Below are 25596 nucleotides of genomic sequence, written 5' to 3'. Positions count from 1 at the left end.
TAAATACACTGTTACATAGTGAAAACACTTACAGCGTATAAAGAAAAGCTAAGAACATTAGCCGTATGCTACAGGTTTTCAGCAAAAAACACCAGCCAGTCAACATTTTTCATTTTCTGCTGGATTAATTAATTAATTACTTACTTATGTCAATCAAATCATGGGGGCGTGTCGACACGTGCAATGCGAGCGCCCCACCTAAAAAAAAAACCTCTAAAACTCCAGTTTTACATCCATCAGAGGCCACATTTTAAACATAAAAATCACAGGCAATCAGGTTAATTTAATCGTGGAGGTAAAAATCATAACCACGATTAAAATTTGATTAATTGTGTAGCCTTAATTTGGGGTTAAAAGGCGTTTATGGACTGATGGCAAGGTCACTGCCCCCTGTCTGTGAGTCATAGTACTGTCTGACTCACACTGTAAAATGGAAAACTCTTTAAAAAAACATAGTTTGTAAAATTAAAGTTAAAAACATGTCCGGGTTTTTAATTTCTTCATCAATTAAATCTGAACTGAGAGATTTGTAAAAGGACCAAAAAGTTAGACCTTTTTTTTTTTTAAATCTAGTTAAATCTTTTGAGCAAAAGATTAAAAATCAACATAGTTCAAGTTTTGTTCTAGATATCATTAATTTTCTGATTTATGATGATCTTTAACAAAGGTGATGTTCACGTTGAATCCTAATCAGCTTTCTTTGTCTCCACGACAACATTTGTCAAGTACAAACTGTGAGCACATGGAGTAAAATAGATGCTCACCACTACAATGTTGCGTCTCATTTTTCCTCACTTTTAAACATTAATCACTGGCACAAGTATCACTTTACAGTGAATGAACAGCTGTGGCTACACATGCAGGTACGTTTCATGTAAAATATTAAAATCTGAGGATAACATTTTTCGATCAATGTCTGCTTCTGTTTGAGCTTCATAATGACATTAAGGGCTTGATATGCTGAGCATTACATAACTATAAAACATGAGCGTGGAACTCATACAGCGCTTGGCAGAAAGACGGAGGATTTACAGCCAAATCCAGAAAAGAAAGGCTCACCAGGCTTTGAGTGGGAGAGCTGAGGAAAGGACGCTGCAACACGATACATAACGTCTTTGTAAAGATAGATCTACATCTACACATACAGTGCTGTGAAAAAAGTATCTGATTTGTGATTATTGAGCATATTTTTTCTGTAGTCATTACTCCAGGATGTGTTCCAATCACGTAACTCTGGTTTTTGGGGCTTTTTTAGGTTAAAAGTTGCAAAAATGGACAAAAAAAGTGGCAAAAAATGATTTAAAGTGTCAATATTGGAACAATTAGTTTAAACTATTAAATAATGGGCATGGCAAATTGCAAATGTGGTTAAATTGGCAAAAAATAAGCATGAAATATGGTTAAGAAGTTAAAGGTGACAATAATGGGTCAATATTTGTGACACTAGGTAGAAAAGTGTTGGAAAGTGTTTATAAGTGCTGAAAATATCTTGAAAGTGGAAAAAATGTGCAGAAAAGACATTGAAATTTGAAGGGGAAGTGTCAGAAATAGGAGTAATGTAGCAAAAATGCATTAAAAAAAATCAAAAATATGGGAAGAAAAAGTGATGAAAATAGGTTAAAATCTGGTGAGTTTGGTGTAGTTGCAGAAAAAGTGTAAAAAATAAGCAAAAATGGGCTCAAATTGTTCAAAACAATATTCCTAGTTTCTTGAAAGCATCTGGCAAACCTCTCCCAGTGACCGCAAATGGGGTCCTGATCCAAAGGTTGAGAACACCTGCTCTCAGGGAGCAGACAGGAAGAGTCATTTTGACGTGATGAACAAAATATCTGAAAAGGCGACGCCCACATATATGGGGGTGTCTTTATACGTAAGAGGGTTGGACAGATGATAAACATCGTGTGTGAGGATTCACCTGCCAACCAGACGGAACCAGGGGAAGCGATCATAGAAGGGGTCGCCTCCTGTCATGGTGTTCTCACCGTCCTCGGCGGAGCTGTTGGGAACGTCAGCGGCGCGGTCGTACATCTCTCTCATGAGGCCCAGCCTCTGTCTGCAGAACGTAGAATGAAACATTTGTTCAAACAGGCACACGGCATGAATGTGAGGTTAAATTCTACCGTCAAATGTTTTATCATTACTTGAAATCCAAATCTGAAAGAAGTGTTCAATAAAATAGGCTGTTATGACGGACCATCATGTGTCACAAACAAGCACTGATAGCTCCGCCCAGTGCTTAATTTGTAAATCATCAGGTCCCGGAACACAGGCCATGTGTTGTTCCGGCAGTAAGAGAGAGACAAAAATGTCACGGAATACATTTTTTTAAAGCGCTTTTTGCTAACGCAATGGGCCAATAATATCACATGAACACAAACAACCAATTAACCTAAATGTTTATTAAAAGAATGATGAATCAGCATTAAAGAAGCACGGACAATCGCCCGTTACGAAGCATCCGTATCTCTCTCTCTCTCTGAGTGACAGCTGTCAAATCTGCCATGTTTCAGTACCAAAGACGCAAAATCACAGCTAATTTAGCTACAAAGGTCACTAAGCTTTCAGAACACAAAAACCCACAAATACAAAATATTTACAAACTTTTAACACCCATAAAAGTGTGTTCAAACCTAACGCGACCGAAGCGACTAGATCACATCAATGTAAATGACGCAATTTCAAGCAACGCAACTTGCGTGATTTGATAGCTGAAAAATTTAAACTTTTTAAGGGACAACTCCCCCGGCTTGCACTGCCTGTAGAGCTGAGGCAGCAGCCCCTCCCCCGCTACAGTGAGACAGCTGCAGCAAAAGGGCTGTTACACTTCCTCTACTTACCGGGGCAAAATTTAAACGGTAAACTCATTGAATGCGCCAATACCTTCTGAGTGAACTCATCCTTTAGTAACTCTGTAAGTTGAATATTTAAACTGTAAAAGCAGCACCGTAAACGTACGGCCGGAGGAGAAGTGATCAGCCCTCTTGATGCAGCAGCCCTCTGAGCGCGCCTCCTCACTTGCGCTAAGTTTTTACCTTCAGTTTTGTGGGTACAATGAAGGTTTCTGGATCCATTCAAATAAGTGCTGGTCAAAATCTTGCTCCGACAAGATCCGGCACAAATTAAGCTCTTAGGGCCCTATAAAATCCGTTTTATTTTTTTTCCAAATTTCGTTTTTTTATTTTTTTCCAAATTCGTTTTTTCCACTTTAATTTTTTAAAATCTGTTTTTTAGAATTATTTATCATTTTTTAAAGAAAATATTAGTTTTTAACTCCTGTGAGGAAATAAAAAAAAAATAAATAAATAAAAAAAACTCCTAATAACAAATATGTATGTCAAAAATAAAGTACATACCATTAAAAGGTAGATATAATTTGTAGTGATGTATTATTCTGACTTCTCCTTTTTAATTATTTATATGTCATATAAAGATGTATGAGAACAGAATTAATGTCACCTGATTTCCTCTCAGGGATCAATGATTTACTGAATCTGATCAGGTTTATTGATTAAAGTCTGATCAACTAAATTAACCTAATTTAAATGATCCTATCTTCTGTGTAATGTGGAATTTGACATTGATTGTTGAACTTTGTTACTTTTGTCATAGTCCCATAGTCAGGACGAAAGTAACACCATGTAATACACTGAAGTAAAAAGACAAAAGAAAACAAAACATATTTTTTAGGAAAACAACAAAACAAAACAATGTTCTGGCTAATAAGCCATGCACTCTCTAAATAGAGAAAAAGATTACATTTTTCATTGCTTAAATTAAAAATAAATTAATGAATTAATTAATGAAGTATTAACTTTGATTGCTTTCATTAGTTCATTTTTTATTAATTCATTATTTCAACATGCATTTTACTGTAGCTCTAATGAGACTTTTATTTCGTAAACCGGAAATTCCCACTGAAATGGTTGTACTTGAGGTAGCTTGCTGACTGTGAATGTGAACCTACGAGGCACGGACAAAAGGCTATAAGAAAAAGAACTAAAAGACAACACGGACTGAGTTATTCTTAGTTAACCAGGCATAACAGTTCAAACACTGAGGGGAAGATGATTAAAGCTGATCACATTCTCACGGAGCGCCGCTGCGCTACACCAAACACCAAACTGGAGTTGTTACAATGGAAACAATAACTCTTGATTTTTTTAACTCTAAACTCCCACAGTGGCTATAACACTAAAAGAGTAAATTCACTGACTCCGCCTACAGCATCACAGGTTCTCACCGAAGCGACCACTGAGAACAATTTGCTTTCCACAGACTGAGGTGTTTGCCACGCTTGAGTCATTTTAATTTGAGATGTTTTTATTTGTCATTATTATTATTATTTTGGGCAGAGACCAACCTGTGTGATAGGCATTAGCCACATTGCTTCGTGATATGGCATAAAAATCTGGTTTAGCACACCGAAGTTCATTATTTGCGGGAAAAAATATAGTTTTAAAAAACCGTGCAGGTGAACATTCACATATTTGGCTAACTTAAACACAGTAGTTCCTTGTTTATCGCAGGGGTTACGTTCTAAAAATAACCCACAATAGGCGAAATCCGCGAAGTTGTCAGCTTTATTTTTTACTATTTTTATGCATGTTTTAAGGCTGTAAAACCCCATTTCTCTCTTGTTTAAACACTCTCACAGTTCAAAACTTCGTAGATTTTAAAACATGAACCTGTTTTCAAACATCCAGCACTTCAGAGTCACACTGGTTTATTCACCCATTCAACCATAGAGTAGAAGCTGTGTGTGAGCACCTGGAGCTGTATGACACGCCCTTTATAACCAGGACTAGGAAGGATTAGGTGTGGAGGAGAATCAGTGAGGAGATGGTAGTAGCAGGTAAAAGTTCGCTCTGTAGCACTGAGCTAGCATAGCATTAGCCGCTAATCACACCGGCTTTTTTCACTGGTGGTTTATGAGAGGAGAAAAAGGAGCACAGCTCCTCACTACAGCAGACAGTGAAACTCACTGAGTTGGATGTGTTGCTGGTGGGTTAACGCAGTATTAGCCAATCAGGACACAGAACACAATGCGTGTTCATACACTGTAAATAAATGCATCCAAAATTGCACTGTAAAAAATCCGTGAAACAGCGAGGGACTACTGTACACCTAAAGCAATTTTCAGATTGTGAACGGTTGACATACAGTTATGCCACGACTTGAAGACAGATGTTCTGATTGGGTTCTACGTTAACATTTAGATCCCTTCAGATCTTTGTACACACGGTTTAGGTAAAAATAAAAAAGGTTGAGGTTTTGTATTTATTTCGGCACTAACTAATGTCTGCGTGCGTTGATTAAGAGAGCACAATTTTAACAAACAACTTCTGTTCTCTGTTATTGTAAAGCACTTTGTGATTTTTATCTGCGAAAAGCGCTATATAAATAAATGTTATTTACTTACTTACTTTTGTGTATAAATTTGCCTTTTAAGATGAACAATAATATCTACAATTGTCTTCTTGTAAAATGATTGGGCTTACACAACTTCTGGTTCATAATGGTTCTATTTTTTAATCTCCACGCAGGAGATGCAAAGGTGGAATATGGGGGAGTGCAGACGTACGTTAAAGTTACACAAAGTGATGAATGCTTCCATTTCCTCCAGTTTCTTCAAGAGGGTTTGTATTTATGTGTAATTTAAATGGTATAGACTAATTACCTGTGAGTGAACAACTTGAATTGGTGGTTTTAATAGTTAATGACATTTTAATTCTCTTAATTTCTTTCAGTTGTGGAGAAATTCAGCTTTCAGTCTCAACTCTTCACAGAGGGTGTACTGATCCTGATGAACACTTTCATGCATAATGTACTGAAAAAAAAATAATAATGAAAATGCTGTTATTTACATTGACCAGCTCACATATGTCAGACCCTTTGATAAGCAATATTCTAATGAAAGTGAGAGCATCTACATTGTTACATGTTTTAGAAATTGTTTTCTAATTGTGATGCATGTTTTGAAATAAATGTATTTCAGAAAATCATTGCCTCTTAAATGTATATTTCCCAAAGAATTTCAAAAAGTTAAAAACTAAACGTAAACCTTTTTTAGTATTATTTACAAATAACTCTTATGTAGTTAACACTAACTCAGTGTTAGACTCTAACACTGAGTTAGTGTTATTAAGTGTTAAATTATTAACTCCAGACAGATTTAGTATTTGACACTTAATTAGAGTTAAGGTACCAACTCTCCAAAAAGAGTTAAATTAACACTCTCTTGTGTAGACCCATATAGACACTTTAAAAGTGTTGAAATCAAATCTGACAGTGTTAATTTGGGCATGCTGGATTTGCTGTGTAGGAGTCAGTGATGACTTGCGTTGCTTTTTAGACGGTGTTTGTGGAGTTTAATGCAGCCAGGATAGGAGGGGTGAGGGCGGTGCACCGAATAATTGGTCCCCAGAAAAAACGTTCTTTGCCCCACGGTGACGGCGTTTCATGCTGATTTTGTCCATTTCCGTGTTGAACTGTTTTTATTGGTCGATTCCGTCCGAGATTCCGTTAACGTGGACTTTATAGGGCCCTAAGATCTGTCTCCGCCCCTCCTATAAGAATTATCACCTGTAAACTCTACAATCTGTGGTGAGTAAGCTGGACTGAGATATTTGTGAATAGAAAGGAACAGTGAGTAATGAGTAGCTAGCATAGCATAGACTATTCTTTGAAGATTTTATAGAATAGACAGGGCGTGTCTTAACTTCCCCCCTAGTGGCAGGTCAGGAAAAACTTGGGGTTTAGTTACTCTTTAACTCATTCAGTGCCAGCCGTTTTAGAGAATTTTGACTGATTTTTAAAGACCCACAGAATAATTTTTACTATCACAATCTGAAATCTGAAACTAGATTCTGAAAGACTCAACTTTCATCAGAAAAAATAATTTTGTTTCATTCCATAATCAGCAGTTGAATAGAGGCAAGTTTCACACAAATCGCCAGTTTGTGACAAAAAGCTGAGAAAAATGGCTTTTTCTGAAAAAATCTATTAGTGACTTTGAAGCATTTTTTTTTTTTTTGCTTTAGTGACATCTCAACATTGGTTTCCTTCTATAAAACTACAAAAACAACACTGAGATCGGACTTTTGATAGCAACATTATTAATATTTTGCTATCTATGTTAGAGTTGAATGGATTTCTTACTGTATTTTGGTCGTCCTCCAAGTCTCTCCCCCGTCATTCTCCACACACGCAACTTCCTTTTTTTGATCGTTTTATCTCACCATTGCAACACTCTCAACAGTCCACTTAGTTCCACACATGCTCTGGTCGAGTGTGAGCTGCTGGGAACTTCAGCATCAACTCTCGTAGCGTAATTTTCTGTCTCTTAAACTCCTTTCCTCTCCCTCTGACCTATGCACATAATGGTTGATCTCTCATCCAAAGGTGCGCTGCTGCCACCTGTTGGTCACTACATCATGGTACAAGTTAGATATTCACCGGAGGGCTTCGTCACACTGTCTTCTAGCAACCGAAAAACACAATTCACGTCTGTAGACACTCAATGAGTTAAGTAGTGTTTTTACTTCATTCTAAGGATGCGTTCACACTGAACACGATTACATTCAAAATCAATGTAAATGATGCCTGACCTCCCTTCAAGTGACATGACTCATGCAATTACAGCGACTCAATCACGTTATCTGAAACGCTGGAAATCGCTTGATTCGGAATTTTTTTTACTTTTCGAGCGACTTCGAGTGACGCTGTGTCAGAAGTTGTAATCGCTAACGAGTCTCTCCATATGTCACTTACCCGGTCGTCGCCTCACTGAGGTAGATGAAGCAATGAAGTGAGCAAAAAGCGTAACTATGTTCAAGCGACTCATCACGGCCGATTTAAGCAACTGTAGTCGCTGAATTTGGGTTCAGAGTGAACATTTACTGTGATTTCTTGTGTTTCTACACAGTGATTCCCTTAACGTCATGAAAAAAGTGTTCATTAAAAAAAGGCTATTATGACGGAAAAACGGACACATGACATTTAGCCTATACGAGTATATAAAATAATAAAGCTGCACCAATTAAATACAGACGAAAGGCAGGCACAACATGTACTTTGTACCTGAGTTTGTCTAAGGTCCAGTGGTGAGTGGCTCCATTCTTCTGATCAGTGACTTCCACGGCCACAACGGTGCGTGGGAAATGTCTCTTGTCTCTGTCTTGGGTCGTCTCTTGGGGCAACAGGTCGGGGGGCAGGGGGGAGTAGAGGGTGTCCGTCAGCAGCACAAACTGAAACTGAACCTGTGAGGGACACAATTTGGTTTTTTTTTTCTTCTTTTTTGTCCTATAAGAGGTATGAATTTAATATGTGTTTGAGATGTTTCCCTTGGGTTTGACATTATTTAGACAAAACTTTATTTCAGATGGTGATTAATTTACTAACAACACTAATCCTCACTTAACCCTTTTAATTTAAGGTTTATGCACAATATCTTAAATTGGATTTCAGGAATATCAAAAGAGCAAAGGTAGCTTTGATTAAAATTTTGATTTTTATCAGGTTATAGAATGATGGTGGAAACTTGTAATTGCATGTATTGCTTGTAATGTAATGTTTCACAGTACTGGTTTAGTATGGCTTAATTGGGCAAATTGCGATTACAGGAAGTCCCCCGGCTTGGTGTCTGGGGTAGTTTTGTCATCCTGGTCTTTAAAGATTTTTACTGTGTTTCTCACATACGTGTCAGAGAAGACAGTGATTGACTGTAAAGGGTCGGAAAAATGTAGAATGAAATAGAAAATAAAACAGGCTGCAGATACTGGGAATAGGTTTGTAAGTGTGGGTGTGTGGTGTCTCTTTCTAGTGACTCTGTAATTCATATACTGTACATATATATCAATCCAAATTTGATTACATAATCTCTCCTGATCAGTTCTGGTCAGCCTGCCCAAAACAGGCCAGATACCATTGTACACTGATAGCGTTCACCAAGGTCTCTGCTGGCTATTGTTATGACTACCACTATCAGCAACATACAAAAGCCTGAGAGCACTGAACAACATCGAGTTCATTGGCACACACTGGAAGCCTGTTTACCTTTGAATCAGAGACCGGTCTGTTCCCAAAACCCTTTGACAAATAAACTGTGTGTCTGCATCTGACCAGCAACCCTAAAGCTGGACTCTCATTCATCCAAACCTCAACAACAAATTCAAACAGGATTTAAACACAATAAAGTAAAGAAACCTTCTTTTTTAGTTCCACGCTGATGGCGTTGGCTTCCTTCAGGAAGATGGCGTTCCCCCACAGCAGGTCCCTGAGTGACGTGAACTGGTAGCACCTCCACCTACGGAAGCTCCACAAGGCCACGCCCCTCTCCCGCTCCGTCCATTGCACTGTAGGCCAACACAATGTTTGGTGAAAAAGTGTCAACACCAGTAAGCATCATGTGCTCAGTTACTGTACCTTCCTCCTCAACTTCCTCCCCTTCTTCAGGGGCGTCTGGATAGCAGCGGTCCACTTGTTTCTGAAGGGCCTCCAGTTTGCTCTCATAATCCTAGACAGGGAATCATTGAAGGGTTTTAACATTAATGTTTCTAATTCACCATCATCCTGGTGAACCATGCAACTGTGCCGCTCTTAGCGACATTTTCTCTATCGAGACTAGAGGGACTTAATCTTATGTTATTGGATAGTTTTCTGATGTTTTAGATCACATGTGTCAAACTCAAGGCCCGGGGCCCAAATCCAGCCCTTTGGATCAACCAATTTGGCCCGCAAGAGAAAGTGAAAATGACAGAGAAAACATGAATCATTGTGTAAATGAAACTCAACAATATGTGCAGGGGCTAAAACTGTTTCTCTGTGCTTTTATTACATGATTGCAGTCATTTTCAATGTTAAACTGTTGAAAGAAACTCTTACAATACGCTTTAATTTTCCTCTAATTATTATGTATTATTTCCCTCAATTAAATATAAATTGGTCACAAAATCTGGAAAATCTAAAGTCACTCATTGCTTTGATATTGTCAGTTTCTTACACAATTTGTATTTTATGTATATGTAGAAGTTTAAACTATAGGGTACAACAATGTTGAAATCACTCCTTTTCCCGCATAAAATCTGTAGCCCTCTTAGATGAAACTGCTCCGTATTTGGCCCATGAACTAAAATGACTTTGACACCCCTGTTTTAGAGACTTTGATATGAAAGCTCGTATCACTCTGTAGTTACTGCCATGAGCTCCTCCCCCGCCACCGGTCAGAAAAGACCCAAACTACTCCGCATCCAGACTCTAAATGAACCGTGCATGTTCTCTCCACCTTGGATAAGCTTCTCTTAGGTTTACACATGATTTATCTCATCTGTTCTCGCTCTCCCTCTAACACCAGTATGTAGCGCAGACCCTGCACAGTCACGTCCGCTTTGAGTCCCACAGACCTCCGTGGAGACTGTTTCACCCGAGTATGTTTGGTCCTTTAGACTGTTGCTTTGTCGTGTAACTGCTGTAACTAACGCCTCGATGGAGACATTTCCTGCTGGAATAGCCACGATTGCACTTTCCTACAAGACAGGGAGGTGAACGCACATTGACTTTAGTCGAGCAGCCAAGAGTTACGCTCCAAAACAGCTCATGAGCACTCTGTTTGTAAAAAGATCTAAAAATAACAATCTCAGAACACTTTCAACTACAATAAGATCATACGTTAGGATGGATTTTTGACCACATGAAGTAAAAAAAAATTAAATAAAATAAAAAATACATACAGCAGCTTTAAGCCCATAACTCACATTTCTGAAACTGTAGCTGAATGGCATCCAAAAGCTGTTCTCATAAATAAATCCTGTGTAGGGATTTACCCACTAACAAATATTGAAGCTAGAAATGGCTGCTTGCAAGTTTGTTTTCATCTTCACCATAAACAATGTGTGTTAGTTGACTTCAGGTCATGTGACTCCCACATTGCATTGTGGGATTTGAAGTCCTATAGAAGAATGCAAAAAGTTTTTACTCCATCCTTACTGTGATTTCTTGTGTTTCTACACATTATTGCTCTGCTTTTCTTTATTGTGCTCACTGTGATATCACTTTGATTTCAGCCATATTTCAGTGTTTCAATCACAAATTCTAAACCATGAAAACAGCAGAAATGTCCCTTTAGTATTTAGTGTTTTGGTCACAGTGGCATGAGTAGTAAATGTGAAAGTGATTTTTTTTTTTTTTTTTTTTCACCACTTGCTCTCAGAGGAGACGGACGCTATTTTCTTCCCTCTCCCAAATTTTCCCTGCTTGCTGCTCTTTTGTCTTGTTTTGTCTTGTTCAAATCTAACAGGAGCCTCTATCAGCATCCCAATCCTGAATCTAATCATGGAATTGATTATCTGGTCTTTCTTCGCTTTTGGTCAAATTTCTCTATTAGAAGGACGGGAAATGGGAGAGTTCACAAGTCCTGAGGATGTGGAAGACATCCATCACCAGATTGGAATGTATGATATCGGGTCTTATGCTGATTGGATCTGGCATTTTCCTGAATTATCGCAAAAAATTGGATTACGTTGGCAGCACTATTGGAAGCCGCAGTTAACGAAGAAAGGAGCCAAACTCTCTGAACTCTCTCAGATGGATTCCACCGTGGAACTTTAAGAGGAGGATAGTTTGTCTCACAGGATATGGCCACACTATTGGATTAATTATCGAACTGACCAGGAACAGTAGGGCTGGCAGCCATGTTATGGCTAGCCCGTCTCAAAACACCTTCTCTATTCTCATTCGCACCCCCCCTGAATGAGCAGCCTGTGGTCTGTTTTCTTCTCTCCAAACTCTCCAAGGACGGAATGTTGATAAGACGCTCTGACCTTTCCCTCAATTTTCATGTACACCTGGTCCCGGCTCTGCCAACGAACTCTCGAGGTCATCTCTATGTGAGAGTCAGCAGCAGAGTCTGAGTAAACAGGCTTATCTCAACGAACACTTTCACTCCCCCTACATCACTACATATCCTATATTGTCACTGTCTCTTCTGGCTCCAACCCTCCTCCCTCCCAGCGGTTGGTCAGTAGGAGGCGCGCCATAAGGGCAGCGCCACACTGTGGCTGACCTGCGAACTACCATCCTAAAGACCCATCCCCTGTGCTAACGTGCTGTTGTATTGAATTGAATGTTGTGTTTGTGGGTTTCTGTCGCAATGTTGCTGAAGAGTTTTTTTTCATGATCCCAAACTCTGCCCCTCTCTACAAGGGCCTAGTTTGGTTTTTGCCTTTTTTTATCTCTTCTTCCTCCCCATCGTTTGTTATCCCATTTCTCATCTGAATAAGGGGCGCCGCCCTGGTGGCGAACCACAGTTCTCCCGCTCCTGTGCTCCCATGTTTATGATTGTCTTTTCATGTTTTCTTGGATGGGATGAAACTGAAATGTGATTTCGTTGCTCTGTAACATGTGCAACGACAAATAAACTCATCTCATCTCATCTCAAAGCTGTCCACACAGATACAAGCATTTGGGATGTCAAACACTGAACCCTTTACCAGTCTCTGCTGCTCCAAAAGGTTGTTCACTTCCTCTCTTTCTTTACGATATTGATCCTCCAACTCCTGGAGCCTGAGGGGCAAACATAGCAGGAAAGGTTTGAACCCAGAGACACGGAGTGTTCTTTAAACAGTGTGAGTGCACTGCTGTACCTCTGTTCCATTTCCTGTTTCATGTCGATACCCTGCTTGTCCAGCAGCTCCCTCTGAGCGAAGGCCCAGTCCACGGCCTCGGTGGGCGTCTCTGCACAGGGCGTCCTCTCCCTCTCAGCCCGGGCCTGCACCGGGTGGTTGAAGCGAAACACGTGGCTCTTTCCCAGAATGATTCGATTACCTGCAAAAAAACACCTTTAATGTGCTTATATATAAAAAAAACACCTTAAATGTGCTTATATAATATTAAAAAATACACCTTTAATGTGCTTATATATATAAAAACACCTTAAATGTGCTTATATAATATTAAAAAATACACCTTTAATGTGCTTATGTAAAAAAAACATTTTTGATGTGTCAATGTACAAAATGCCTTTCATATCCATCCATTTCATTTTATTACATCAACAAAACAAAACAAACTCAGGTCTCTATACAATCCAACATAATTAGAACCTAATGTTTTCCTGCATATTCTTTCTTTCTTTTTACCTCTCTTTCTTTCTCTCTCTTCTCTTTCATGCCTTCTTTTTCTTTATTTCTTTCATTCTCTTTTCTTTCCTTCTTTATTTCTCTCTCTCTTTTTGTTGACTTTCTCTTTTCTTTCAATATTTCTTTCTTTCTTACTCTTTTTTTCCTTCTTTCTTTTTTCCTCCCTTATTTCTTGTTTTCTTTCCTTTCCTCCTTTTTATCTTTCTTCCCTTCTCTCTTTCACCCTCTCTTTATCTTTTCTCTCTTTATTTTTTCCTTCTTCTTCTTCTCACTAGGAAAAACCTACTTCCCATGCTCTAACAATCACCATATTTTGTCCAAAGCTCCAGTCTCATTCCAAATGAGCTCAGTTGCAAAAACAGGCTAATAGTTCTAAAGCCTCAAAAGTTAAAAAATGTAATTTAAATTCATGACAAACATATGCTACAGATGTATTTTTTTTGCTTTGTAAAAAAACATCACATAAAATATGATGAGAATGTGTTAAAAAAATGTCCCATCCATGAGAAAAGTTTGATAGCTATTCATATTCTATTCTAGTATTCTAGATAAAAACGTGCACAGGAGCCTGACCTGATCTGAGGACTGTGGGCTCCGTCACCCTCTTCCCATTCACATAAGTCTCAGCTCCTTCACACGGCTCCAGGACAACAGCTGCTCAGACACAAGACACGAGTGTTTCTGCAACATGTTTACAGCAGTGATCCACTCTGATGTCTTTCTCACTTTCTCCTGTTGGACCAGAAGCACTAGTGAAGGTGCAGTGTTCATCCTGGATGAAATGACCACTGAGGACAATGTCCTGACGACTGCTGGCGTCCAGACGACCAACCCTAAGACACACGAGAGACAAACAGAGAGTAAAGTACACATCAACTGGTATCCCATGTGATTTCTAGCAGCAGTTTTCAGGCAGTCTGTGATAGTTTCAGCTCTAAATAGTCACCTTTAAGTTTCCTTTTGCGGTGTTCCAGTCCAACTAGTATCTAAATAAATTGGTGACTAACTATTAAATGTATTGCTGGTGCAAAAGCAAACGTACAGAAGCTTATTGCATTCACTGGAAAAAAAAGTTTAGGTTTTTCTGAAATAATGAGATAAAAATAAGAACATAACAAACATAACTGTTTTTCTATTTTTATAGGTAACATTTTTTGTTTTTTTCAGAATTTCCTATAAAAACTTCTCATCAAATCCTATAAAAAATATATATATATTTCCTATAAAAACAGAAAAAAAAAAACGGGGCCACATTTTTTCATTTACTTAATTTTATCTCATCATTTCAGAAAAACAGAAAGTTTATTTTCTTCAGTGAATGCAATAAACTTCCACACACATGATAGATCAAGGGTGTGAAACTTATTTTAGTTCAGGGACCAGTTACGGACCAGTTTATTCTAGATTGGGCAGCAGATTATAGACATATATAAACAAGCAATTTTATCATTCTTGTGCCATAGTTTGCACTTCCACTTATAATAGTATTTAAAGTATGTAAGGCACGGATAATATCCAAGCAATAAGTAAAAACGTGACAAAGCGGAGCATGTACTCTCACCTGGTGATTCCATCTTTAATGTAGTAGAGCAGGCACTCAGACATCAGAGGATCCTCGTTCAGGTTCACGAGATGAGGCGTCTGAAAAGAATCCAAAAGATATTTACCTTTGATGTACATGACCTAATCCTTTACTGTTCAAAACATATTTAAACACTACACAAGTGTTTTTTCATTAAGAATCAAACAATCACAACATGCAGTGTTCACTCCTCCCAGCTGTTTACTGGGCCATTAATCACAGAGATAGATGTGAACAGCAGCTGTGATGACTGAGGGAGTGTTTGGAGGAGAGAACACATAATGAAAGAGAACAAGTGTGATGTGATGATGAGTTTCTGTTGGAGTGAAGCTGGAAGCACTCAGAGGAGACAGCTTCAAACACTTCAGAGCTACAAACCTCGTTTGGGGAGAAAAGCCCCACTGTGTCGATAAACACTGGCTGGGGCTTTCTAGGGCTATCAGAGGGCTAAGGGGGCGGGGCCAGGGGGGTAAATAAACATCTCAGTGAGTATTCCAAGTGATGGTTAGCGTAAGAGGGGTTGGTTTTGTAAATGTGGAGAAAATACGATTTACCTTTTTTGGAGAGAACACGCCTAATGTGCCGCCGTCTTCTCTCATGGCCACGCCCATTTCTGCCAGCAAGGCCTCCCTGTGAACAACATCAATGTTTTATCTTTGAAAGACAAAGTAAAAGCTTTTTTGTCAGTAATGAAGGAAAACAATCACTCAAATTCAATTAGTTCAATTATATTTAAATTATTATAATTACCAGCATTTTTTCCAATTACAATTAAATTACATTTATTTTGTATCTTCAGAATGTAAATTACAATTACCTTCTCAATTACTACATTTTAATCACTATTACTGAGCATGAAATAAATAACGTAATAAAAGTTAACCTTCCTCTTGTGTTAGCTTTCTGTTAGCATCTGTAATGATAACCGGTAATAAATCAGCTGTAAAATACACCACAAACATATTCAATTTCTTTCCTATCTAATGTTAGGCTTCCTAATTAATAAAAATAGGTTTTAATATTCATGGTGTGGACGTTTTTTTTGTGTGTCAGTATACTCATAGATTATTATTTGTTTTTAAAGGGTAAAATGTGGGAAAACTTGACATGAAACTTATTTCAATAATTGTTAGCTACACAGAACTGCAACATGGTTCCTCAGTTCTGTGTAAAATTGTGAATGACAATTTTTATAGAATTTTCATGGCAATTACAATTACAAAGTCAAATATCTGAACTCAATTACAATTTAATTCCGATTATGACAGCAACAGAATTTTAAAATTACAATTACGCCATAATTGTAATTAATAATTACTTAATTAAGATTAAAATTATAATCGACTCCAACCCTGCATGACACTCAGGGCCGGCCTTGCCGCGAGGCAACCCAGGTGGCTGCCCAGGGCGCCATCTGCTGGAGGGGGGGTGTCAAATTTATTTTACCTTCCTCACTGCATTGCCTTTTTGCATATGTAATCATTCTTGTTCTATTATATATATATATATATATATATATATATATATATATATATACATATAATAGTTTACACATTGTGTTTTTTGGTTTTAAGATTCTTGTTACTGACTAGTAAAACCAAACAGAAAAGTAGAAATTTCCTTGCACTTTAATTTTTATATTTTATTTTAACTTTTGATTGCACTGTTTTGCATTGCTTTTGAATTTTGCACCATTATTGTAATTTTTAAAACAGGTTTTATTTATTTCAATAGTTTGTGTTGCAGACTTGCATTGTTTTGTCTTAATAATGTAAATAAATAATAAGGGGGGGGCATTGAATGATCCTGTCGACACTTCCCAAGCAAAGGTTGTGATTTATAAAAATGAAAGTAGCGTGAGAATGTGCCACTGGTGCTCTAACTCTGAAACGTGGTAAAATGACGGTCCTGATGGTGAGGTGGTGAATTGAAGCAAGTTTCATCTCATACATTTAATGTGCTCACATATCACAGTTATAGATCCACATAATCATACTAGAGCCTGCTGTGTTATAGATAATATCAGCAAGACATTAGCTCATGTATTTAAATGTTTATATTAAGACTGAGTGAAAATGAATGCAAGTACCAGGACATGAACGATAAAATGTGAACGCAATCACACAAAATTGTCATGGTGACATCAACACATGATCCATGAATCCTGAGGTCAATTACATTTTTAAATTACAAATTCGTCTTCAATTATCCACATTCAATTACAACTGAAATACGATTACGTTAACCTGCATTTTGTCCAATTACAATCATTATTTTTTCCCTGTAAGTCAATTACAATTCCATTCTCAATTACTAAAGCTTAAATTCAATTAATCACAATTACTGAGCCTTTAATAAATAACGTAACCTTCCACTTATGTTAGCTTTCTGTTAGCATCTCTTATGATAATGGGTCGGCTGTAAGAAAATGTCTTAAATCAGCTGTAAAATACAGTAAAAACAATATAATCTATCATCTAATTTGTTTTTCATCTCTTGGTTACCTTGTCAGGCTTCCTAATCAATGATAATAGTATTAATATTTTTCCTGTCAGCATAGCCCTTAATCTTATTTTTAAAATGGTAAAATGATCCTCAAGAGAAGTGACAGGTAGTGGGAAAACTTGATATGAAACAAATTTTAATAATTATTAACTACATGTGTGTAAGCCATAGAACTGTAACATGGTGCCACAGTTTTGCGTTTAATTACATTGTAAATGACAATTTTTATAGTATTTCCATTATAATTACAATACAACTATCTGAACTCAATTACAATTAATTTATAATTCCAACACCTTGTTCTAGCTGGGCTGTGATCCCTAAAGGTAAAGTGCATGCAGGTGAGCTCCGCATGGTGTTATAAATAGGAATTTTCTTTTGGCGTAGCACATTTTTAGTGTAGATTCTACTCAAAGTTTTATAAATGAGGCCCCAGATCTTTTTGAATTCGTTCAGGACGTTATACGACATAAGACGGAAGAACAAACACATTGGTGGCGTACCTTTCCATTCGAATGGCTTCTGTTCGGCGGAGTTTCTCTTCCCACGTCTCGTTGAGTTCAGCGATTATTTTCTCCGTTTCCTTGGAGACAGAAACCAACACTGATCTGATATCTGAAGAATAAACGCTGCATTCTTTACTTAAAATAAACTCATAATAAACAAATCCTCTCATATGGCCAATCAATCAATTGTATAGTAAACTATTATTAACAAAAGCCAAACAATACAATAATAAAATAAACTTTTGAACCAGAGTTTTTAAAAAGTACATTCATTCAAATATCCTATAATTTTTTTACAAACTGCTTCTGTGCTGTGAAACCTCTGTGTATCTGTGAGAGAAATGTGTGTGGTGAATTTTGAGGCTGCCCTGACGTCGCGGGTCAATGAACGTCACCATTGGCTGATAAAAGTGATTGACAGATTCATCAGCCAATCCGGTGTGTTGGCTTTCAGCCAATCATATGGCTTCTTACATTTTTTCCACACTGTGTAATTTACCCAATAATTCAGTTGTAGATATCTTAGCCCTTCCAAAAACACTAATTCAATGAAACTCCACAATTTTGTTCAAAGAACTCAAATTTCCTCAAGTTATTTCACATAATTATCCCCCAAATTAAAAAAAAAAAAAATTTGTCACAAAATCAACAATGGATATTGTGGGGGGTCTTACACACTATGTATCATTTGTACGTCGAAGTGCAAACTGGGGGTAATTTATTGTTAAAATTAGCTCGTTTTCTCAGCTAAAATCTGTGGTCCACTTAAGATCAAACTACTTTATATTTGGCCCCTGAACTACAATGAGTTTGGCTCTTGGTAGCTTCAACTATCAAACCTGACTTTTCTGCTTTTTGTTCTCAAGTTGGAACACAATCCCAGCACTTTATTGCATGTTTTCCAGCGCTCACCTTGAGCCTCTCGATGGCCTCCTCACTGCCGGGGCTGAACATGATGCGATCATGCAGACTGGCAATAGAACCGGCACGACTGGACAGGGCAGAGAGAGACGGAGACGGGCTCATCCCTGTCATGGCGTTGGTCACTGTGGAGAGACTGACAGTTAGGGTTCTTGTAATTGGATAGGTCAATGGGGAGGGGAGGGGCGGGGCTATGGAGGTATGGCGTACAATCAGGAAGTGGGTTTGATGGGTGGTAAATGGTATCAGGGAATAAAGCAACAGCAGGGATGCAAACAGAAGGTAAAACAAGAGAGAAAAGAGCAGGAAAAGATAAAGCATCGATGTCATCGGGTTGGCATTAAGCAAAGGCAGCTCCAGCAAAAGTCACCCACAATGGAAAGAATGCAGCAGGTCTGCCGTGCAGCGGAAAGAAGAATCCAAAAGGGATCCGATTGTTCATTATATTAGTTAGTAATTAATGATGTTAAAGGGTAACTGTGGGGGAAATGTGTGTAACAAAAAAAATGTTCAATATATTACCAATAAACAAAATATGTGCACCTTTTTATTAAAAAAAAAACCACAATTAAAATACTTTATAGAACTATTTCATACCATTTTGGTCAGGATATGACGCACATTTGTTGATTCTGATGTTGCTAGGCAACAGTGTTCCATTGGTCTACAGTTCTTGAACAATGGCGGAGTGTAAAGCCCATCATTGCTATAACAAGAGAAAAACCAGGCAAATACTGACACTAAGTCAGAGTTATCCAGACGTTGGCTCCAAACTGTCTGTACAGGATACACACTTAAAAAGTTTCCATTCAGATTAAATTTGGTGGTATGTAAGAACCGCTTTAAGCTGAGCTGCTATGAGAGGGATCTGAGGGCTAAGCTAACGGGCTAAGCTAATGGGCACAAAGGCAAAGTTACATCTGAACACAGACGTGGTCCTGACAGAATTCCTTCACAGAAAGTCATTGAATACAGCTTGTTCAGAGCACTACTATGTTTCTGCTTACAGTGGATACTATGGGGGGTGTCATGGCACTAACCGCACCCCCAAAACATTGTTACCACTAATTTCCTTGTGGCTAATGGTAAGTTTGACTGCACTCGAAACACAGAATGATTTGGATCGTCAATTTTGGGGATCCGAGGCAAATGCGTTTCTTTCAGTGAGCTCGAAAAGCATGACTGGCCACAGTGAGTTCATGATTGTTTTGATATTTATCAATGAGAAAATGCCTGCTGGGGAAATATATATTAGCTACTTCAGGGTAAGAGAGAGAGAGAGAAAGAGAAACGTCATATACCATCATTCTGATCAACTCGAGCTGCTTGGATCCTGCCCGAATTCTTCAGTCAGGGTCCCGAGCTCAAGTACCAATTTATCCGGGATCCGAGTGCAATCGAACGCAGCATTAATAATGAACTTGGTCAGGAGAACTTACCTGTCAGTTATGGCGCTGTCAGGTTCCAGTCCTCGTCGTGCATAATCCCGTCAATTAACAGATGTCCTTTCACGCAACTTTCATTACAGTTCCTAACCATATTTTTACACTTCCAATACCTAACTACTCAGCCATGGCTTATTTCTACTGCTAACAACAGCTCTGTCTGGCTAATTCTGATGCTGAGTGGGTGCAGTGAGGCACACAAGAAGCAGGTAGTTGATGAGAAAGGTGATATTTTGTCATCGTCGTGGCTTGGCAAACAAAGGTTTATGAAGGAGGCTGTCCACGTCGGTTGCACACTCGCTGGTGTGCTGACGAAGCTGATTCTTCAAAGGCAGGACCTGCCAGAGCAGCTGCAAGGAAAAGTCTGGGTTGGGGTGGCTGCTGGTGCATCGTTGCACTCCTTCCTTCTGCGTCTTTTGTCCCAAAGACTGTCCCTATGGGTGTTCTCAAAGAAGAAGACGGCTTGGTGGATTGCGTGTCGCCAGGCTTCCCGGTTGGCGGAAAGATCTGACCACTGGCAGTGGTTTATGTGGCAGGCACTGTGTGACTTCTTGAGAGAGTCTTTGTACCTCTTCTTTGGTTCCCCTCTGTCTCTACTGCCAATGGAGAGTTCGCCATACAGCGCAATCTTGGGTAGGCGGTGATCTTTCATCCTGGGGACGTGTCCTGCCCAGCGTAACTGGGACTTCAACAGCATGGCTTCAGTGCTGGTGACCTCCGCCTGTTCGAGGACTTCAACCTCTCCTAACATACAACCTGGATACACTTTATTACTAACTGTGTTTCCATTACCCTTGGAAATTCGTCAAATCTAAAAGGTCTATTAAAAACTGGTGATAGAAATTCAAGAAATTCACTCAAATATCACTAAAAAGTTTTTACACTTTTATGAGGACGTTTCGATAATGAAAAGTATCACAAAAGCGCTACGTGACGTACCTGGACATATGATCACTTCTCTCTGAGAAAATTCTAAGCATTATACTTTGAAATTATTATTGCCACATTAGACATGAAACAACAAAGGAATTGAGTGTTCTAAGGAGGTTTGGAGAGTCCATCTTCCTGCAGCAAATTCTCGTGAGATGAGATTTCACGGGAGTTACAAGGCTCTAAAACAACCTTCAATGGAAACACTTTCAAAGTGCACCTATACTTTATCTACACTTAGAAATATCGCTTTTATTTTGCAAAAATCTGTAATGGAAACCCAGCTAGTAAGGGAGAGGTTACACATGGCTGCTTCATGCTAAGAGCCAACAAAAAAACTACACTTCCCACAATGTAAACAGATCTGTAATGCCTCTACCTCCCACAATGCATCATTTCTTTAAAGCAACAGGCCGTGCCGATCAACGAAAGCGTGTCATATCCAGTCCAAAATGGCGGCTCTTTAAAGTTTATGCCCCAAGGTATAAAATCCTTCTAAAAAAGTCATTGTAATGTGTTTTTTATAAAAAAAGATGCACATATTTTGTTCATTGGCAGGGTTCTCCCCTATGGAGCGATGGCGCCCCTACGTTCAGTTTTTAGTCGCGTGATTTTCTGTTGTTTTAATTGGTACCGTCGTAATAATTGTTGCACACTTGGACACAAAAGGAACTCCCAGAAGTGCATGGGTTGTTTGAACTCTCTTTTTAATCTGAATAACCCAGAAACACATACATCAACAGCACCGTCTACTTAATACAGGCGATCTGCTCGGATGCTCATGTCTTCATCTGAGGACCCCATGCTGTCTGTGTGCACCGTCCAATATAAACAGTGTGGCTTCAACCAGACGTAGGTCCCACATAATACCTCATTTAAATTTGAAAAGCGTGTCTTGGAATCAGTCTTTTGAATAAAATTTAATTTATTGTCTCTACAGTGTGTGTGAGTATTTATTAGTTGAGGACCTACACCAACGATGAGTAATGGAGCACTTTTTTGTGGATTTGCTGAACCAATCAGTGTCTGCTTTGAGCCTAGGTCATATTTTCAGAGCAGGGCTGCTTTTTTGGAACCTCAACAAAGGAGGTACTATAAAAAGCAGCACCAGGTACCACAGAGGAGGTACCTTTTCCCTGTGGAAACACAAAAAAAAAAAAAAGAGTAGAGCCGATACCGCCAGTGGAAACGTGCCATAACTATATTCATCATCACCAATTCAACAAATAACTTTTAGCTTTTAAATAAGGCTAAAACAAAGAAAAAAAAAACAACTTTAGCTTTACTTCACTAAATCTGGCCCTCAGAGAATTATACATTTAAAAATGTTCCACGACAATGGCGCTCACTCACATGCCATACGATCCCTCTATGCTGTGAAAAATTCCTGATGAGAAGAACCCTGTTGAGTAATACATTAAATATGTTTTTTTTTATTATATACATTTCCACTACAGGTACCCTTAAATCTGTGTTTACTCTTTAATTGTGAAATGCTTGAATGAATTCTAAAGACAAACGTCTATTCTAAAGAAGGAAAATCAGTGCACAGGTGTAACCCTGGAACTAAAATCTACTTTTTGTTGTAGTTTAATTAGAATGTTTTTTCTGCTCATCCATTGTCCTACTCAGAGGCTGGGGTTACATCCCACGACGTGGTGACTAAACTCTGCAGCTGAGGTTGCCATGGCAACGGCCTACAGCAATAAAGTGGAAGTGTGTCGTATCACAGCCATCCATCTGGACCGGCTTTCATCTACCACGATTGATTACATTATAGTAGAGAGTATTATGCAGTAAAACTTTAAGAGACCTCAAACATCATGTATTACGTGAATCATCCTCAGCTGCGGGCTGTGGCAGAGACACTGCTCTGTGTACTGGGGGGGACAGGGACCCAAATTCAGCCCTAGCATTTTCTGTCTAAATGGTAAATGGAGTTGATTTTTAAAGCGCTATTATGCCTACGCTGAAGTGGTCCCAAAGTGCTTTACAATATCAACGCATTCACCCATTCACACGCCAATGGGACTGAGCTGCCATGCAAGGCGCTGGTCAACCACTGGAGCAATTGAGGGTTCAGTATCTTGCCCAAGGACACTTTGACGCATAGTCAGGTATAGACTGGGATGGAACCCCAAACCTCTTGATCAGAAGACGACCCCTCTAACACCTGCCAACATGTGGCTCTTTATGTCTTAATTTGAATTATTATTCCAGAAAAAACCTTAAAAGGGGAAAACTTTTAAACACCTTTTTTCCTTTTTCCTTTGACCATTTGAAACTTTCTTTGTCAAAAAAGTTCTGACACATTTTTCAGACTTTAGCTACCTTTTGCCAATAAATATCATTTTTTTCATATTTTTTGGCCATTTTTGCTAGTTCTTTTTGACACCTTTATCCAATTTTTGTCGTTTCTTTAATTTTTTGGCCACTTTTCATCCAAATAAGCTACCTTTTGCCCAATAAATACCACTTGTTTCCTTTTTCCCTACATTTGGCCTCGTTTTGTCGCACATTTTTACCCTTTTTCACTATTGTTTGCCACATCTTGCCCATTTAAGCTATACTTTACCATTACATACCACCTGGTTCCTCTTTATTAGCCTATTTTTGACACTCTTGACCCCTTTCTTGCCACGTTTTTGGCCACCTGTTAACATGTCTTCCTCTACTCGCTTGTCACAAAAAAAAAAAAAAAAAAAAACACTTAGCGGACCGGACCGGCCCACTTTGGCTCGACTGCCCAATGGGTCAATGCCCAGTAGGCTACGCCAGGAGGCCAGTCCCCCTCTGTCTATGTATCAGAGGGTTTGCTTTCAATACCAGTGAAGACTGGCTCTGCAGTGACAGGGTTCCCACTGTAATTCTTGAACTTTCAGATTCTAGTGCTCAATTTTATTTTCTGCTTTGTGAAAATCCAGAAATCATCCACAAATGTCATATTTATGAAACTTTCATAGATCTTTACAAACCAGAGGGAACCCTGGGATTCACTTCAGAAATTATATCAATTTGTCTTTAAAAATTGAGATCAATATTTATGTGTATATATATCTACATTGTGGTGGTGCAATGATTTTTTATAAGCTCCAATTTCCTGCCATGGGAAGAAGATGCGATGCTAAGCAGCAGAGCAAGAGCAAAGAGGCAGTAAACACACATTTCAAACCCTCTATATCAGCAACAGAGACTCGAAACGCTGAGGGGAGAGAAGGACAGGAAATATACACAGCTTTACATGTCACAGGTTCAATAAACTGTCTCTGAACATTAACCCTCGGGGAACCTTTGGGGACCAAATCATCACTTTTTAAAATGATCAATTCAGTTTAAAGACTAATTGTATGAACCTTGGCCAGGATTTTCTTCTAATATCAAGTTCATAATTCCATGATCACTTTTATTGCAAGATGTATAGAACAGGAGATATAAAATGTACCGACAATCTTTGAGTTCGGGACCGATTTGGTCCCATTGACTCCCATTATAACCACATATTTTGGATGAAAAATATTATATTTATGGTTAGATCCGAAGTTGTTGAAAAAATCTGAAAAAAGTGCGAAAAATATTTATACAAGACATTTTGAAGACACTTTTATGAAGCGTACTGTTTTGATACCTGAGCTCAACGAGTGTAGGGTTTTTTTAATAAATGCTCATAGCTCTAAAAGTAATAATGCCTCAAAATCAATGTTCCTATCAATTATTGACCTAGTCAATAATAACCTTTTTTCATATTTTGTGTTTTTCATATTGAAAAACACAAAATATGTTTTGATGAAAGAATGGGCACAAAAAGACTTTTTTAAAATACAAAAATATAATGAGAACTTTATATCTATGGATAGGTCTGAAGTTGTTTAATGTGAAAAAATAGGAGGGAAAATTATAAACAACAGTTTTATGAAGGGTACCGCTTTGGTATCTCTGGGCCCTCCCCTCGGGGGGTTGGGCGCGGGGGTGTGGGGGGGGGGGGGGGGGTCGGTGGGGGGGGGGGTCTGGGGGTTGGGGGTGGGATCGGTGGCGTGGTGCGCTGGGTCCTTGGCTCCTTGGGGCTTTCTCGGGTGTGTATGGGGGGGGCGATGGCTGCCTCTCGGCTTGGGACCTTGGGGGCGTGCGGGGGGCTGCTTGGCCGTGGGGTGGTCGCCGGGGGCCCTTAGGCTGCCCGCTCTCGCTGCTGGCCTGACTGCTTCTTCGGGCCCGGGGGCGGCTCGTGGGTTTTGCAGTGGCGGTTCTTGGAAATACATTTGTCATGTATGCACTGGCCTTGGGCTGTGGGATAACACTCATACTGGGCTCAACCTTAGACACCTTGCACCTTGTTCCCAAATACCTGTTTTATGGAATTTCCACTCACCTCTTCCTCTGTTCACAGCCACCACTATTATTCCTAAACCGCACACTGGTCACCAAACTGCACAATATACACAACCACAATTTCACATCGCATCACTTGGAACCTAACAACTATTCCCCACTCATTCCATATCCTATCTTGTATCCCTCTTCCCTGTTAACTTCCCCACCCCCCTCCAACCCCTCACCTTGGTGTAAACACTGCCCTCTCT

At 39.0% G+C, this 25596-nt stretch overlaps 1 protein-coding gene across 10 annotated transcripts in view; it reads right to left on the bottom strand.

The window, feature by feature from the left end:
- The window catches only part of kif1aa (kinesin family member 1Aa), a 110779-nt gene that overhangs the window by 46694 nt on the left and 38489 nt on the right, over nucleotides 1–25596 (bottom strand). For 7 of the 10 annotated variants that reach the window (XM_028444756.1, XM_028444751.1, XM_028444752.1 and 4 more), the window contains exons 14-26: nucleotides 24186–24224; nucleotides 18639–18772; nucleotides 17724–17803; nucleotides 15270–15345; nucleotides 14695–14774; nucleotides 13860–13966; nucleotides 13707–13787; nucleotides 12639–12819; nucleotides 12486–12558; nucleotides 9424–9514; nucleotides 9205–9353; nucleotides 8080–8258; nucleotides 1916–2053 (exon numbers count right to left, since the gene is read on the bottom strand). In XM_028444756.1, the coding sequence (XP_028300557.1) occupies nucleotides 1916–2053; nucleotides 8080–8258; nucleotides 9205–9353; nucleotides 9424–9514; nucleotides 12486–12558; nucleotides 12639–12819; nucleotides 13707–13787; nucleotides 13860–13966; nucleotides 14695–14774; nucleotides 15270–15345; nucleotides 17724–17803; nucleotides 18639–18772; nucleotides 24186–24224 (1408 nt within the window). The remainder of the gene's footprint in view (nucleotides 1–1915; nucleotides 2054–8079; nucleotides 8259–9204; nucleotides 9354–9423; nucleotides 9515–12485; nucleotides 12559–12638; nucleotides 12820–13706; nucleotides 13788–13859; nucleotides 13967–14694; nucleotides 14775–15269; nucleotides 15346–17723; nucleotides 17804–18638; nucleotides 18773–24185; nucleotides 24225–25596) is intronic. The other 3 variants (XM_028444754.1, XM_028444759.1, XM_028444760.1) reach the window with 1 other exon arrangement.

The sequence above is a fragment of the Gouania willdenowi genome, chromosome 4, assembly GCF_900634775.1.
Source record: "Gouania willdenowi chromosome 4, fGouWil2.1, whole genome shotgun sequence".
NCBI lineage: Eukaryota > Metazoa > Chordata > Actinopteri > Blenniiformes > Gobiesocidae > Gouania > Gouania willdenowi.
Note: the sequence above shows the minus strand (reverse complement) of the source record. Positions and strands in the feature narration are given on the sequence as shown.